The sequence below is a fragment of the Enhydra lutris genome, unplaced genomic scaffold (genome assembly GCF_002288905.1).
Source record: "Enhydra lutris kenyoni isolate GAN:26980312 unplaced genomic scaffold, ASM228890v2 scaffoldscaffold21, whole genome shotgun sequence".
Taxonomy (NCBI): Eukaryota; Metazoa; Chordata; class Mammalia; order Carnivora; family Mustelidae; genus Enhydra; species Enhydra lutris.
The window spans coordinates 12,147,677-12,164,826 of NW_019154105.1; the positions used below are offsets into that span (position 1 = coordinate 12,147,677).

Here is a 17,150-nt window from a genome sequence, read left to right on the forward strand (position 1 = left end):
CAGGAAGGTGATCTAGTGCTGTTGGATCTATAGTAATCAAATACTAATTTATTTAATAAAATATCAATTTATTTTTATTTTTTAATATTTTATTTATTTACTTGAGAGAGAGAGAGAGAGAGGAGAGAGAGCAGGGGTAGGGGAGAGGGGCAGAGGGAGAGGGAGAAGCAGACTGTCTGCTGAGCAGGGAGCCTGACTTGGGGCTCAATCCCAGGATGCTGGGATCATGACCTGAGCTGAAGGCAGATGCTTAACCAACTGAGCCACCCAGGAGCCCCATTATTAATACTATTAAAACAAAGACTCCTTAACATGCTTCCCTTTGTTTAAAATCTAGTTTCTGAAAAATGGACAAGAAGCTGGATATCTACAGGAGGGAGTTAGTGGATGTTCAGGGTGTCCCACTCTTCTGGAGCATTGCTGAGGAGTGGTCCCAGGTAGAGACCTTTGAGAGTCGACCAGATGACCTTCTGATCGCCACCTACCCTAAATCTGGTAAGATCTTTTAATGTATTTGCACGCATTGATTGCTTATAGATCCATATGTATAAGCCCACTGATCTTCTGATCATTGGTCAAGGGTACACAGTAGCAGTTGCTGGGACAGTTTTGTCGCAAATCAGATAAACTCACTTTCTATTCTAAAACGCCTTCATTTGAATGGGGGCTAACCTGAGGGAAAATTAATGTTGTTGTTTTATTTTCCTTTGTAAATTCAAATAAAAATTATTAAAACTGCATATCTAAAATGATTTAGATTCTTTAGGATCTTTACATATCTATATTCCTTCTATGCATTTTAATGTTTACATATTTTGTTCACTGTATTTTAAATATAATGGGTAAATATTAATATTTTATTATTTTAAACACTTCATAAATGCGTTTAGAAATATTTTGTTATACTGTTAAACAGCTACTGACTTCGGTATGTGATCTCAGAAAGGAGAATTTAAGATGCCTCAGTAAGAATCAATAATTTTTATTTCTCCAGATCTTTTTATGACAGAGTCTTCCATTTACTCAGTGATAGATGTACAGAGAGATATCAGAGAATGGGTTTTCTCCTGCCTTTTATCCACTTAATTAACTTAAGCCTGTAGCCAATCAACTGTTCCCGTTGTTAAATTCCCTAAAGTCAACTTTCTTTTATATTTCTGCTTCATTTCTTAAAGGACTTAAGGACAAGAAGTTTTTAATAAGTACATTGACTACTAATCTTTTCATATGATAAATATTAAAATTCCTTCATAGGGATATGTAATAAAGCCTGGGAGGAAACACCTGAATTTTTGAAGATTCTAATATCAAGATAACAGCACTGTTATGAAAACAAAGAGATCCTCTCAGGAAAGAAACAAATGTACAATACAGACCTTTGAAGAAATAGAAAACAAGCTCTTTTTTTTTTTTTTAAGATTTTATTTATTTATTTTTCAGAGAGAGAGAGAGAGAGGGAGCACAGGCAGGCAGTGTGGCAGCAGAGGCAGAGGGAGAAGCAGGCTCCCTGCCCAGCAAGGAACCTGATGTGGGACCCGATCCCAGGACGCTGGGATCATGACCTGAGTCGAAGGCAGAGGCTTAACCAACTGAGTCACCCAGGCGTCCCGCAAGCTTGTTTTTGTAAATGCTTATTTTTTCTTTCTTTTCTTACTATACACATTGTTCTCTGAGCCATCCGCCAATCCCAAATTGTTTGGAACCAAAACTGCTCTGCATCTCCTTGTTGAGATACAAATTTAGAAAAGGTAGGGTAGTTACTGAAAATGTACATGCTCTTTTGTTTTCACTATTTTAAAAAACATATTCACAGGCAGAAAACCATTAAGATCATCTTTGGAAGGTATAATATAATCATACAAACAGTTTATATACGAAAGTGCTCTTTGAAGCTGGATTTCTTCTAAAAAAGCTGATGGCTAGATGGCTACACATAAAGTAACTATATACTCTTGGTCATTTTTGTCTTTGATTTTTTTTCCCTTTACAAACTGTTGAGAACGTGTTTTGAAGTTATTAATATATCAGTTCCCTGTTAATTTTGTTATAAAGGATTAAAGCTAATTTACTCCATATATGAGGTAAATCACGTGTTTTCCCCCCCAAAATTATGGAAAATGAACATTTCTAATTTGAAGCATAGCTAAAGTGGCATTTCTTTCCATCAGATTTCGGTGACCATAATTAATTTACTGACAGGAAATGAAATGTGTTCTGTTGTACTTTGGAATTTAGGTCTCTCTCTCTTTTTTTTAAAGATTATTTATTTATTTATTTGACAGAGAGAGACAGAGGGAGAGAGAGTGAGAGAGGGAACACAAGCAGGGGTAGTGGAGAGGCAGAAGCAGGCTTCCTGCAGAGCAGGGAGCCTGATGCAGGGCTGAATCCCAGGACTCTGGGATCATGAGCTGAACTAAAGGCAGAAGCTTAATGACTGAGCCACCCAGGTGCCCCACTCTTCTTTTTTTTTTTTTTCTTTTTTTTTAAGATTTTATTTATTTATTTGACAGAGACATAGCAGGAGAGGGGACACAAGCTGGGGGAGTGGAGAGGGAGAAGCAGGCCTCCTGCAGAGCAGGGAGCCCGATGTGGGGCTGGATCCCAGGACCCTGAGATCATGACCCAAGCCAAGGCAGATGCTTAATGACTGAGCCACCAAGGTGCCCCAGAATTTAGGTCTCTTTTTCCCAAGGCATCTTTGCTTAAGACTAAGCAAGATGAGGCAACAAACTCTTCAAGGATAGTATTAATTTCACTCACCTTTTTCTTAGTACTGTAATTGTCTCTGTTAGAGGGATGAGGGAGATAGTCTCACATTCATGATTTAGGGATGAAAAGAAGGAAGAATTGTCCACAAGAAAGGACTAAAAAGGAGGCCTAAAGTACTCTAATTTGTGGAACTAATCAAAGGTACATCTTTGTGAGGTCATTGGCCAAAAATCTATGCAGTACATAGATTAATTACTTAAGTTAATTTTGAGTTTCCACCCATGATTATTCACTTTACAGACTATCATTCCTTATATGTTTGATAAAGGGGAAGAGAATGGGAAACAGTTAAGAAGATATTTTTCTCCAATCTTAAAATTGCTTTGTCAGCCTATCCTCAATAACCTGATCATTGAATACTGTAGATAATTAAAGAGGCCATATCCTTAAATACAGACTTACGATGATATTACCTTCCTATAAACTCATCATAATTTGAAAATGTATTTGATACCGAACCATCATAGCTTAGCCTAGCCCACCTTAAATGGGTTCAGCACAATTATACTAGCCTGTAATTGGGCAAAACTAATGCAAAGCCTGTTTTATAATAAAGTGCTGATAGCTCATGTAATCTATTGAATACTGTACTGTAAGTGAAAAACAGAATGGTTGTGTGGGTATAGACCGGTTATAAGTGAATCAGTTGTTTATCTTGTTGACTGGGAGCTGCAGCTAGCCGCCTCTGCCCGGCGCCATGAGAGAAAGCTTCATATTGCTTATCACTAGCCCAGGAGAAGATCAAAATTTAAAATTCAAAGTTCAGTTTCTACTGAACGCCTATGAGTTTCACACCACCGTAAAGTCAAAAAATCCTAAGTTAAACCGTTGTCGGTAGGTGATCAACTGTACTTTGGATCCATTTCTCAAGGGTAATGAGACACAATCTCAGAAAAAACAGAGTGACTCCATCCACTCCGCTCACTTAGGATCAATGTTCTTTTGTTTGTAAGTAGCACCTGGTCACCACAGATGCAAAGTTCTCTTTGTATCTTTCTTCACACCTCCACCGAATGTTTTTCCTCAGAAACTCTTCAGCCCTCAAAGCCTGATCATATTTGTGATATTAATAAAAACTGTACAAGTTTCTAGTCAGCCTACTTGAAATTGGCTGCTTCCCTCTGCATTCCACTCAGAAGGGTATGCTACATGACTTACATACTGTCTCTGAGATTACCCACATCTTACTTTCCTTTTAAGGCTTACTTTATGATTATTTTAATCAGGCTTCCTGTCACTCTCTCACAAATACACATGTTCAAGATAGATAAGGATCTTTATTCAGAAAAGTGGTAAGAGAAAAGGGGGATGGAAAGGAAGAGCACCTTTTTGTTTTTGATATTGTACAACTTCTCTACCTATATTGACCTTCTTATACCCTTTTTGATGGAGAAGTTTACAGTTGTTCCATTTTTTTTTTTCCCTTAGGAACAACCTGGGTCAGTGAAATATTGGATTTGATCTATAACAATGGGGATGTGGAGAAATGTAAGCGGGACGTAATATACAAACGAGTGCCGTTCATGGAATTTATTTTTCCTGGAATCGGGAATGGTATTTTCCCTGAATTTTCCTTTTTACCATAGGAATAAATCCCCCTATCATTTTGTGGTGTTTGGAGGAATCACGATGGACTGCTATAGACAGAGCTTGGACAGTTAAATCCTGAGTGTTTCTAATAGAAGAGTAAGAATTCGGTTGTACTTAACAACCATATTATACGCCTCTTGCACCCAAAGATATCTGCATAAGAGGAGATTTTGATGAGTATATATGTTTTCTTAATTGCACAGATGGAGCTCTTCAACATTTAAATGTACACTTGTTATATACAGAAAATTGTCTGATCCAATATAAAATCATGTCTACTGCTTGTTAGCTGATGTTCACAGACTCAAGAAACAGAATTATGGATGATCTTGTATTATTAAAATTTTAAAAATTAGTTATGAGCTTTATGGCTTAATTCAGTCTTATAATTTGAGTATAAGAAAGCTGGAAAGGGGTTTTGAAATCTTCTAGTTCAGCTTCCCCATATAGTAAATGAGAAAAGAAAGATAAATGAAGGAAAAATTTGGATGTCTTGACATTTTCCTATTGTTGTTTCTGCCTCAGCAAGGTATTATACCTGAAGAGTTTACGGACTGTTATTGTCTGTTCTACATAGGAAATAAAACGGCATAACTAACAAGAATTTATCATTTTTGATCCCATGGTAGATTTTGTATGTATCTGAAGCCAAAAAGTTATTTCAAGCCATATGGTGGAGTTAATGTTTACAAAGTCTTAGAGTTTATTGCAATTGACCTTTATGATTCCACATTTATAATGTAGCTTAACTTCTGTGCTTATAGGTGTGGAGGACTTGAAAAACATGAAGCCTCCTCGATTAGTGAAAACACACCTGCCTGTTCAACTTCTCCCTTCTTCATTTTGGAAAAATAACTGCAAGGTAGCAACATTTAAAGAAAAAAAAAAAATCCTTATTTGTGTTGAAATTTCTTTTACTCATCATTCAGAAATTACAGTGGGATATTACAACCCCTGGGTAAATCATTGCAAAAATAATACTGCGGTCCCTACATCCAAGGGTTGAAATAACACCAGTGGACACAAGTGCTATAGCTATGTAGATACAGATTTAGTGCCCAAACACTGAGAGTCTCTCAGGTTTTCTGTTCTCTAAAATGCCTGTCTATCTAACTCCCTTTACTCCTTATCTACTTTTAAATAACATCTAAGTATTTAAATAATGCTAGAACTGCTTCTTCAAGAATTTAATATAATTATAATTTACAAATATGGGTTTATAATTATATATTTTATATTATTTATATATATAATGAGTTCCTTTTTGGCTTTGTTTTAAAATAACTATTTTAATTCAACTATAACATATATGGAGAAAAGTACGTAAATCTTAAGCATAGAGCTTGATGAATTTTTACAAAGTGAGAGTACCCATGAAACCTGTACCCAGATCAAGAAATTGAACATTTCCAGCACCCCAAAAGCTCTGTTTCTTCACACTCTGGGCAGCAATCCCTATCTTCAAAGATAACCACTATCCTGAATGTTTTTATTATAAATTAGTTTGTCTGTAAAAGGAGAGTATATAATCTTGAATATTGAACTTATTTCATTTAAAAGAATATTTATGAGATCAATTCTTATCATGCTTTCACCTTGTTTTTGTTTTGTTTTCTTTAATGTAGCCTGCTGGATCACAAAATGTGGTACCCTGAGCAAAAGTAGCATGTGAGAGGAGCAAATCTCAGGCCCAATTCAGACCTATTCAATCAAAGATTATGGGGATGAGGTCCAGAAATCTGAGTTTTAATAAAACCTCCAGATGAATTTGAATCATGCTAATGTTTGAGAACCACTGATATAAGGAATTCCATTGTCTTTGTGAATATTTCCAACCAACTTACCCACTGTACTATTAATGATAGTTGGATGGATACTATTTGTTGGTAATTAAAATAGTACTTCCAACTCACATTCTATCTTTACTGAGGCAAGTAGAAACAGTCCTCCCTAAAGAACTTAGAGGTGATGATCACAGAAGAAGACAGTTGGCTCATTAACATAGTCTCTTGGTATCAAAATAGGAAGTTATTAGACATGTTTATCTCAAAAAATTACATCAGCAGCAGTCTCAAATCTTAGAACTCTACACTCAATCTTTCTACCCACTCCTCTTTTATCCCAGAATATGAGAACTACTATCAGGAACTCAGGGATATAAAATTTCCCATTTCCTTTTCCCATCAACTAAAAGAAAAGAAGAAAGCTGTTTCTAATTAGATGAAAGGAGATTTCTTCCTGAATACATTTTCCCTTAAGGTTTTATTTGCTGCATGGATGCCTGGGGCCTCAGTATTATTATTAGATGTACTTCAGGGGAGAAGTTAAGCTTAATGGATTTCCGTGGACTTGCCTGAAAACCAAATTATCACCGAGACATAACAATGTCATTTCTCTTGGAAAATATGCTCAAAATTTCTGTTTCCAAGCAGATTTTAGGGCTCTATACATAAATGAAATTTTAATCTCACACCAAATCATTATAAACAGCAATGATCATTATGTGATCGTGAGCAGAATGAAGAATGTTTATTCATTATTGATTAAATGTACCCAAATAATAACTTATTTTCAATTCAAAATAGGACATTTTTTCAGCTTTAAAAATTTTACTTTAGGGGTGCCTGGGTGGCTCAGTTAGGTGTCCAACTCTTGATTTCAGCTCAGGTCATGATCTCAGGACCGTGAGATGGAGTCCCCCATTGGGCTCAGCACTGAGTGCGGAGCCTGCTTTAAATTGTCTCCCTCCGTCTTTCTCAGGACTTCCCCCCAACTCAAACAAGTGTGCTCTCTCTCAAAAAAACTAATAGTAAAAAAATTTCTTAAAAAGCTTATCTTTTTAAGTTTTGTAACTTTTATTTTCCTTTTTGTATGTTTTAATAAGTGACACAGAAAAATATTGTAAATTTAAGAACAATATTATCTCATTTTTGTTAATATTTACTGTTATTCCTATGATACTTGGTTTTTTGTGTTTTTGGAGATGTTCTTTTCAAAGGCTAAAGAGGAAATAGAAAAGAGAAAGTAAGCATTCTTGCAAGATAAGTAAAAGTTTACAAACTATTAAATAATATAAATGAAATCATGATTTCCCATATCTCCCCACAGATGGTCTATGTGGCACGAAATGCTAAGGATGTGGCTGTGTCTTACTATTATTTCTACCAGATGGCAAAAGTACACCCAGAACCTGGCACCTGGGAGGAGTTCCTGGATAAATTCATGACTGGGAAGGGTGGGTTCAACTCTTACTTTAATCAAGGAGTTCTATAGAGAAAAGTCTTTTTTCAAAGAGATAGAAAGGTCAAATATAAATCTGTGTTTATTATAAACCTAATATGTGCCCAGGACTCTACTAATGTTTTAAGAAGACTATAGAAGAAGCAGAATACATAGTTGTCTCTTCCCTTTGAGAACTTTTGGGGAATATGTAATACAGATATTTCAGTCCTTTGCCTTATTGTTTCATTAGTGCTTAGTGACAATTGTTTTCTTCTCTTGCTGTGCATCCATTGCATTGTTTTGATTTTACATATATTTCATCGACTCTCTTTTCTTTACCATTCCCTAATTTTTATTATATAAACTGAAAATTGTTGGGTAAAGATTTTATCTTCAAGGATCTCTTTACCTATGCATTCTCTCCTTCAGGGAGACATATTTATGCCAATAGTAGTAGCTCTACTTAAAGTTCTCATATAAACATTCTTCTATCAAGGCAAGAACAGCTCAATGATTTCTTGCAAACTTTTACTACCCCTGCTACTTGGACTATTCTCTGTCCATAGAATATCTACTCATTCTTATCATTATCAAACCCCAATTCTTCTTCTTACATCCAAATATACTCTTCTTCCTTCGCAGCCCTTTCCTAACCTCTCCATCCCTAAGATTTTCTCTCCCTTTCTCCTTCTTCTATGAACTTTCCTGCCACTCTTTTCCAAGTAGATTGCAAATTCAGTGAGAACAGGGGGAATTATCCTACCATCCCTCTTCCTTGAACTAATAAGTGTGTTTGTGTTGATAATGAGGACATGGAATAATATTTAACAATTCTTTATGTAAATTTTTCTAATTTTGCAAGCATTATTCTTTCAATCTAGTGGTGTTTGGTTCTTGGTATGACCATGTGAAGGGCTGGTGGGAGAAGAGGAATGATTATCGTATCCATTACCTATTCTATGAAGACATGAAAGAGGTAAAAGGCAATTATAATTTTTATTTTTTAAGGAAACCTAAGTTTCATCTTTTTTTTGTATCACATTTTCCTTTCTTCTAGGTCTATAAATATTACTAATCCCCTACCCTGGTAACGCTGCCTTGAACATTGATCTTTTACTCAATTTACTTATTTTTACCACTACTGCCTCCTGCTCTAGTTCAGGCACCTATCTTAACTTATTTGGAGTACCTCATGTTGCCTCTATTGTCCACTCAGAGAAAATGATCTTGAAATCTAAATAAGAGTATGCCTGCTGCCTTCTTCAAATACATCAATGATTTCTGTCTACCTGAACTATAAAATCATTAAGATAATTTAGAGCTCAGCATTATTTAGTCCCTATCTCTCCAAACGCTTTTGGTTTCACTTTTCCTCTTCCTACTAAGTGAGCCTGCCTGAAAAGTTTTTTCTCCACTATTTTCAAATTAACATTTTCTCTTCCTTCATGTCTTAATTTATTTTTTTTTAAAGATTTTATTTATTTATTTGACAGACAGAGATCACAAGTACGCAGAGAGGCAGACAGAGAGAGAGAGGGGGAAGCAGGCTCTCCGTGGAGCAGAGAGCCCAATGTAGGGCTCGATCCCAGGACTCTGGGATCATGACCTGAGCTGAAGGCAGAGACTTTAAGCCACTGAGCCACCCAGGAGCCCCATGTCTTAATTTAAATGTTAACTCTCCACAGAGTTCTTTCATATCCATAGTGTCAAATGATTCACTTTATATTATCTATTAAAATCCCCTTTCTTAATGTTTTTTTCATAACATCCACCCCACTTCTAATTATTTTACGTATGTGTTTCTTACATTGTCTTGGTCTCCTTTAGTATAATGTAAGTTCCTTGAATGTAGGGATTAAAATTATCTTATTTGTGATTGTTTCCCCAAAGGGACAGCACAGTGGAGAAAACATGTAATTTAATTTATAAAACATCTAGTTTTTATTTTTTCATCTTCTATCTGGTTATTAGCATGAAAATTAATTCGCTCTCCATTTTGATCAAAAACTTATTCTGATCTGATTAAATAGTCCATTTAAGAAGTGTTCCATATCTCTTAGATTGAATGTGTTTCAGGAAGCTTGTCCACACCTAAATTGCTTTAGATAACTATGACTACCTTTCATCTCTTATTTGAGAAATCTGTTCTATAGCCTCTAGGGAAACCACCTTACTCAGCTAAGGTGACCCCCTCTGGGAGATTCATTAGTTAAATCCCCAGCTTCTTCTACATCCTGTTTAAAGCATTTTTTTTCCTGTTACTCTAGATTAAGGGGTGACATGTTACCCTAATTATGTGTCTAGAAACAACAAGTAGGTGTTGTTGGGGATCTTGAAGAGGATAGGTGTTATCTAGAAAGAAAACTTCCCACATTAAATATAATAAGGTCTTTAAGCAAAAGAAGTTTAGTCTCCTCAAGTATGGGAGGAGAATTTACATCTGCTGGTGGAAAAGGCTCAAAATTACTGAAGGGTTCCAGAGTGGCAGTGCCATCAAATCCACACCAAATATTCCCATTCCAAGCTTAAGCAGTGAACCTTTTCCCCATCACGCTTCCATTTAACTTTCACAGGATAGACTTGATACAACTGGGACTTCTCTGTGGTTCTTCCCCTTGAATAATTAAGAAGTGTGTCTGATTTCCACCAAGTTCATTTCTGTTTCTATAAGAAATAGATTATTTTAGAGCCACTATAGAAACTCTGGTTCTAGTTCCATGGATTGAGATGGGCACCTCAATAAAGCTAAATGGATTGCCTTTCTGCCTGACTGCACCAGATCACTAAGATTATGGCTCTCAGTCTCACCGTGGTTTGGACCACCAAGAAGATCACCTCTCCAGTGGGTAACAAGGCCCATACTATTTGGCCTGAGTGCTGCTCTTACCCTGTTCTTACATGCTATCCTAAGGAGTCCGAAGCATTGAGGAGGGAAATCATAAGAAATACATCAAATATATCTCACCTCTTCATCATTGCCTCTTTCTCTTCTCCACCACTCTTTGGCTGGAAATGGATAGGATTTAATCTACTTTCTTCCTCTTATATTCATACTATCAAAAAATCTATAAAGGAGTGAGGTAGAAAGAGTATCTTCTTTTCCACTATAACTCTTGGGAATAGGTAATGTTTTTTTCTTCTCTTGTGACATAATTAACATATAACATAATATTACCAATGTAATGATTCAATATATGTATATGTTATGAAAGGATCACAGTAAGTCTAGCTGACATAGTTATTTTTTTCTTGTGATGAGAAGAAGAGATTTTCTTGTGATGAGAAGATCTACTCTTTAGCAACTTTCAAATATACAATGCAGTATTGTTAACTATAGTTATTGCTGACTACAGTTCCTGATCTTAGAGGAAAAGCTTTCAGCTTTTCATCATCAAATTCATCATTGAGTATATTAGCTATGGCCTTGTCATATATGGCCTTTACTGTTTCACTTTTGTCAAATGCTTTTTCTGCATGTTTTGAAATGCTCATGTGATTTTCACCCTTCATTTTGTTAATGTGGCATATTATATTGGTTTGCTGATATTGAACCGCTTTTGTATCACTAGAATTAATCCCATTTGATCAAGGCATACAAACCTTTTACTGTGCTGTTAAATTTTGTTTGCTAGTATTTTGTTGAGGACTTTTACATTGATGTTCATCAGATATGTTAGACTTTAATTTTCTTGTATTGTTCTTATCTGGTTTTTGGTAATGCTGGTCTTGTAAATGTTTTTGGAATTGTTACTCCCTCTTCTACTCTTTGGAAGAGTTTGAGAAGAAAAGGAATGGGTATTAATTCTTCTTTCAATGTTTGGTAGGAGGGGATTCCCTGGGTGGTCCAGTCAATTAGGCATCTGACTTCCACTCAGGTCATGATCCCGGGGTCCTGGGATTGAGGCCTGCATCTGACTCCCTGCTCAGCTTGGAGCCTGCTTCTCCTGCTCCCTTTGTACCTCTCCCTGCCCCAGCCCATTCATGTTCTTTCTCTCTCTATCTCTCTCTCTCAAATAAATAAAATCTTTAAACAATATTTGGTAAATAATCTATTCTTTATATTAGATATGATTTTAAAAAGGAGATCAAGGATTTTAAAAATTATACCTTATGATAATACTAGCTTGTACTATTACCATTTGTTATTCTACAGGTTAAGTCTATTTTTGAGTGTGAAAGATTGAATATTAACCTGGTTAATATTTTTTTTTGCACTTTTTGAACAAAATTATGGGTATTAAAGAAGGCACTTGCTATGATGAGCACTGGGTATATATATAAGAGATGCATGGCTAAATTCTACTCCTGAAACCAATATTACATTATATGTTAACTAACTAGAATTTAAATAAAAATTTGAAAAACAGACAAACAATCAAAATTTACTCTTCCTTTTAGCGGATGGTGGCCTGGCCAAGAATAGGACATGTACTTTGGAAAGCAAAATGAAAAGGGCACAAAAATATAAAATAATTTCTTTCACCACATTGACATATGTAGAACCATATTAAATGCAGTGTCTATTTTATGACTAAATCTACCTGAAATAATTCTTTCTCTTTGTAATTTTCTTAGGATCCAAAGCATGAAATTCAGAAGTTGTTAAAGTTTCTAGACAAAGAACTGTCAGAAGAAACCGTGGATAAAATCCTCTATCATAGCTCCTTTGATGTGATGAAGCAGAATCCAAGTACAAATTATAGCACTGTACCAGATATTGATATGGATCATTCTGTATCTCCCTTCATGAGAAAGGGTGAGAAATCATATACCAGTTTCTGTACAGCTTGCTAATTACAGTCATGGAGGGTGTAGGTAGGAAACAAAGAACAATATTATAGGAAATGGAAAAAGGTTGAGTATGCTGGCAAGAAAAAAAAGAAATAGGAACAAAAAAAATCTTAGGTGAAATAATTTGTGGCAAATAAACTATAATTTCTGTAAGCACAACATGTATGGCAAACCTTCTAATGAGAAATGTTTAGTCAAGAGCCTATGCACTGATAAGCAAGAGTCTTGGCATTCTTGGTAAAGAGTTCGTTTGTCTGAACTCTCTAGATATTCTTCATATTCCTTAAAATTTTTACTGTGATGGGTAGCCAGCTTAAATGATGTTAAGCATATCAAATGAATAATGAAAAGTGGCAATCCCTAGAGGTTCTTGTTATGATAAATCATTGATAAATCATATGGTAAATCATTGTATCTCAGTATATAGTTAGGATCTTGCAAAAAATAGTTCCTTAATAAAGATGTGTTGAATTGAATTGTGTGTGTGTGTGTAAGAGAGAGAGAAAAAGAGAAAGAAAGGAGAGATTCTGTTAATTGTGTATGTATTAGTTTTGCTATAAAACAAACAACTCCAAGGGGCACCTGGGTGGCTCAGTCAGTTAAGAGTCTGCCTTCAACTCAAGTCCTGATCCCAGGGGTTGTGGGCTTTCTGCATGGCGGGGAGCTTGCTTCTCCCTCTCCCTGTAACCCTCCCCCTACTTATGCTCTCTCATTCTCTCTCTCACTCAAATAAATAAATGAAATATTTGAAAAACAGAAACAAAAACACAGTAACTCCAAGAATCTCACTGGCTTACAACCACAAGTTTTATTTTTTGATTAATGTTGTTGAATTCTGGCCACCAGCAGCTGCTGCAGTTTTGCTAATTCTTTTTGATTCTGATCAGTTTTACTTGACTTTCACGGTCTCAGCCTCATATGTCTTCTCTTTCTGAAACATAGGCTGAAAAAGCTACCCATTTGTGGGACATGCCCAAGATCATAGTAGACAAGAAGAGCAGGAGAGATGTTGGAAACTTGCAATGTCTTTAGAGTTTCTGTTTAGATGTGGTGAATATTGCACATATTCAAATTCCATTAGTCAAACATATTCAAAATCCAAGCCAAAGTTAACGAGGGGAAGAGGAATCACACAACACATGTCAGTGGTGTAAAATCTTACAGTTCAGAGTAAATAATTATTAATATAATCTAAGACAGCTTTGGAGAAACAAGTATTTTGGTGACAGCTTATATAGGGACAAGTAAGGGTAATTTCATGAATTATGATGTGTCTTCATGCATCCCAGAGATTTTTTTTTTTTTTTTTTTGTAATTTTTAGAAGTTAGAAAGTAGGCCATGGGTAAGTCTTTCTAGGAATATCTAGATCTCAAATAGGTATGATTTTGCTTCCCAGGGAATGTCTGGCAACATCCAAAGACATTTTTGAGAGTCATGACTGAGGCTGTGCTATAAGCACCTAATGTGACTAGGCCTAGGATACTGCTAAACACACTATAATGCACAGGGCAATCTCACATCTGCCTAGCCAGTGGTCTAGCTTTGAATGTCAATCGTGGAAAAATTTTAAAATAAATAAATAAATAAATAAATAATAAAATGCCAAAGTTGAGAAATCCTGGAGTGGATTAATAAAGCTATTTTGGCATGTTTTCTTCACTGCCCTTTTTTCTCCCTCCTAAAACTTGGCTTGCAAATGTCTTCTTCATTACCTGTGAGAAAAAGCATTGTTTTTTGTTTGTTTGTTTAAATTATTTTTATTAACATATAATGTATTATTTGCCCCAGAGATACAGGTCTGTGAATTATCAGATATTCTTTACAAATGCTATGCTCTCTGTCTTTCCTTCAAGGTTTTAAGATACGGTTAGTCTTTTGAAAATTGAGCAATCCTGAGTGGCTCAGTTGTTAAGTGTCTGCCTTTGGTTCAGGTCATGATCCCAGGGTCCTGGGATCAAGCCGTACATAAGGTTCCCTCCTCTTCTGGAAGCAAGGAAGCCTGCTTCTCCCTCTCCCACTCCCCTTGCTTGTGTTCCCTCTCTTGCTATGTATCCCTCTGTCAAATAAATTTTAAAAATCCTTAAGAAAATTGAACAATCCTGTAATAATACATATGTTTAATTACATTTAACCCAGTCATTTTTAAATCTTACTTGATCATAGAAATTTTTTTCATAAATTACCACTTGATATTGGAAAAATACAGTCTTAAAAGGACTGAAAAATTCTCTGTTTTTTGTTAACAATGCTATTAAGGCCAAAGAATAAAGATTTTGGAACACTGGAATTTCTCCCAGTGACATTTCTTGAAATATTGAAAGAATTACTTATTTATATAAGATACGGGACAAATCCTTGTTTGTTTGTGTGTTTTTCTGTTTTTGTTTTTTTTGAAAACTAAGAAGGACCAGGAGTTTGGGAGTGAGGAATGGAGTTATGGAGCAGATACGAAAAATTTAAAGGATTAAAAATACACGTGTGGCAATTCAAATGAAAACTGATCTAAGAAGGAAATTTTATAGTAGTCTCAAATGTACCATTTTATCTTTCTTTTCAGGCATTTCAGGAGATTGGAAAAATCAGTTCACTGTAGCCCAATATGAAAGATTTGAAGAAGATTATGAAAAGAAAATGAAAGGGTCTACACTACGGTTTCGTTCGGAGATTTAAGAAATCCTGTTCTTTCTCCGACTCCTTTAGCAAGCACTTAAATTACAAAAAATAAAAATTCCTTTGAACATTTAATGACAAAAATTCTATATGCTAATATTTCTGTACTTACTAATATTTGTGCTTTGTAATAGAATATTCAAAGAATTTCAAAAGCTTCATATGAAAAACCAACACTGTCTGTACAATTTTAATCACTTTCCACAATGTTCTTACTATTCTTAAAGACAAAATAATAAACTGAACTTTAAAATCGATATACGTATATCTGCTTTATTTTTTAAATTCAAGTTCTGGGTCATTGGATTTGCAAAGAAGATATTTAGGGTGGTCTTCAAGATGGGTGGATTAGAACCAAAGCATTCTCTTAAAAAGTCTTTAATTTCTCTTTGTTAAATGCTTAGAATGATACCAGTGTAATATAAGGTTGATGATATCTTTGTGCCAGGAGTTCACTGAAAAGTATTGCCCTAGAATGTTTTACTACAGATTACATTTTGGATAGTTTATCAATCAATCTTTGTCTCCTGTATTGTTTATATGTTAGTGATCTTAAACAACAACAAGAAAATAATCAACAAACATGTTACCAAATATTGCTTGTATAATAATGCAGTAGTTACTGTCAGAGAAAAAAAAAATCATTAGTTACCATAATATCAAACTAATAAATTGTGGGGTGCCTGGGTGGCTCAGTGGGTTAAGCCTCTGCCTTGGGCTCAGGTCATGGTCTCAGGGTCCTGGGATCAAGCCCTGGATTGGGCTCTCTGCTCAGCAGGGAGCCTGCTCCCCCCCCACCCCCCATCTCGCTCTCTGCCTGCCTCTCTGCCTACTTGTGATTGCTGTCTGTCAAATAAATAAAATCTTAAAAAAAAAAAAACTAATAAATTGTTATGAATCATGTGCCTTGGAAATAACAAAGTACAAAACATGGATCCTGAATTCAAAGAATTTTAAGTCAGGTTAGTAATAAAAAGAATATACAGAGAAATAATTGTAAGAAGAACTGAAAAATTCACCGCAAAACCAAGAGCTGACATTTATGGAGAGGTTACTATGGACTGAACGCTGTGTTATACTAGACACATGGCTTTACTTCAAGTGATCTTCATTCAGTTCTTCTAGGGTATTCTAATTTTCCCAATTTTAGTGCACCTAACCACACATGTCAAATATTGAGTAAAAGCATAAAGAAAGGACACTTTGCTTTCTGATTGCTTTTTAACATTCACTCTTATCTCCACTTTCCTCACTAACTTATCCTCTATGCTCCCTCTTTCATGTTCTCAAATCCTTGCCATTGCATGTTAATCACACCTCATGACTTCCAGCTAATCTAGATGGGGTTAAATTTATAACGATCACTGAAAATCTTCTCTGATGGAGAAAATAACAGATGCTCTCAAGTTTCATGAATTTTGAAACAATAAGAGAAACTATTTGTTTCAAAAACCTTTAAGTTAGAATAAATTATAAATATTCTTGGATTTTTTTTCTTGACTATGATATATACATACAGTAGAGATTTAATAATAAAAGAATCTGTATTAAATGCTACAAACCGAGTTTTCAAACTTTTTTTATCCATATTTATTTCCTATTTTGACTTACTTAGATCTTGAAGTGTCCTCACTTTTCTTCACCTTATAGATATTCTTAATAATTATGACTGGCACACCTTTTTATTCATAATTATTATAATCTCTTATGATTTTATCAACCAGGTCTTTTACAACCTTCAACTATTCTAGTTTTATAATAACCATCAATACTCTAATTTGAAGAGAGGAGATCTCAATTTACTGAGATTAGTAGTTGAATGATTGAACTTGGAATGTTCATAAGCTCTATTAGGAAATATGATAATTATACCTTGAGAACCTTATATTCACCTAAAACAATTGAGACAGTTGCTGTGATACTACTCTAGACAGAACTATGTGACAACTTTTCAAAATAAAATGAAAAAGAGCAGATATTTAAGATTAAAATTGTAGGTTGTTGCTTTTATGTTGCAGTGAATGATGTATAATCACTTTTCTTATGATATTAATTTAGCAAACTAATAACCTACTGATACATAATTATAAATAGACCTATCCTGGCT

At 35.0% G+C, this 17,150-nt stretch overlaps 1 protein-coding gene across 1 annotated transcript; it reads left to right on the forward strand.

The window, feature by feature from the left end:
• The first annotated feature begins 347 nt into the window (after positions 1-347).
• On the forward strand, positions 348-15,231 carry LOC111149106 (sulfotransferase 1 family member D1-like). The gene is made up of 7 exons (XM_022506029.1): positions 348-495; positions 4,198-4,323; positions 5,124-5,221; positions 7,468-7,594; positions 8,463-8,557; positions 12,157-12,337; positions 14,931-15,231. Exons 1-7 carry the CDS (start codon positions 348-350, stop codon positions 15,041-15,043), a joined length of 888 nt encoding a protein of 295 aa, XP_022361737.1. The 3' UTR covers positions 15,044-15,231.
• Positions 15,232-17,150: the final 1,919 nt, after the last annotated feature.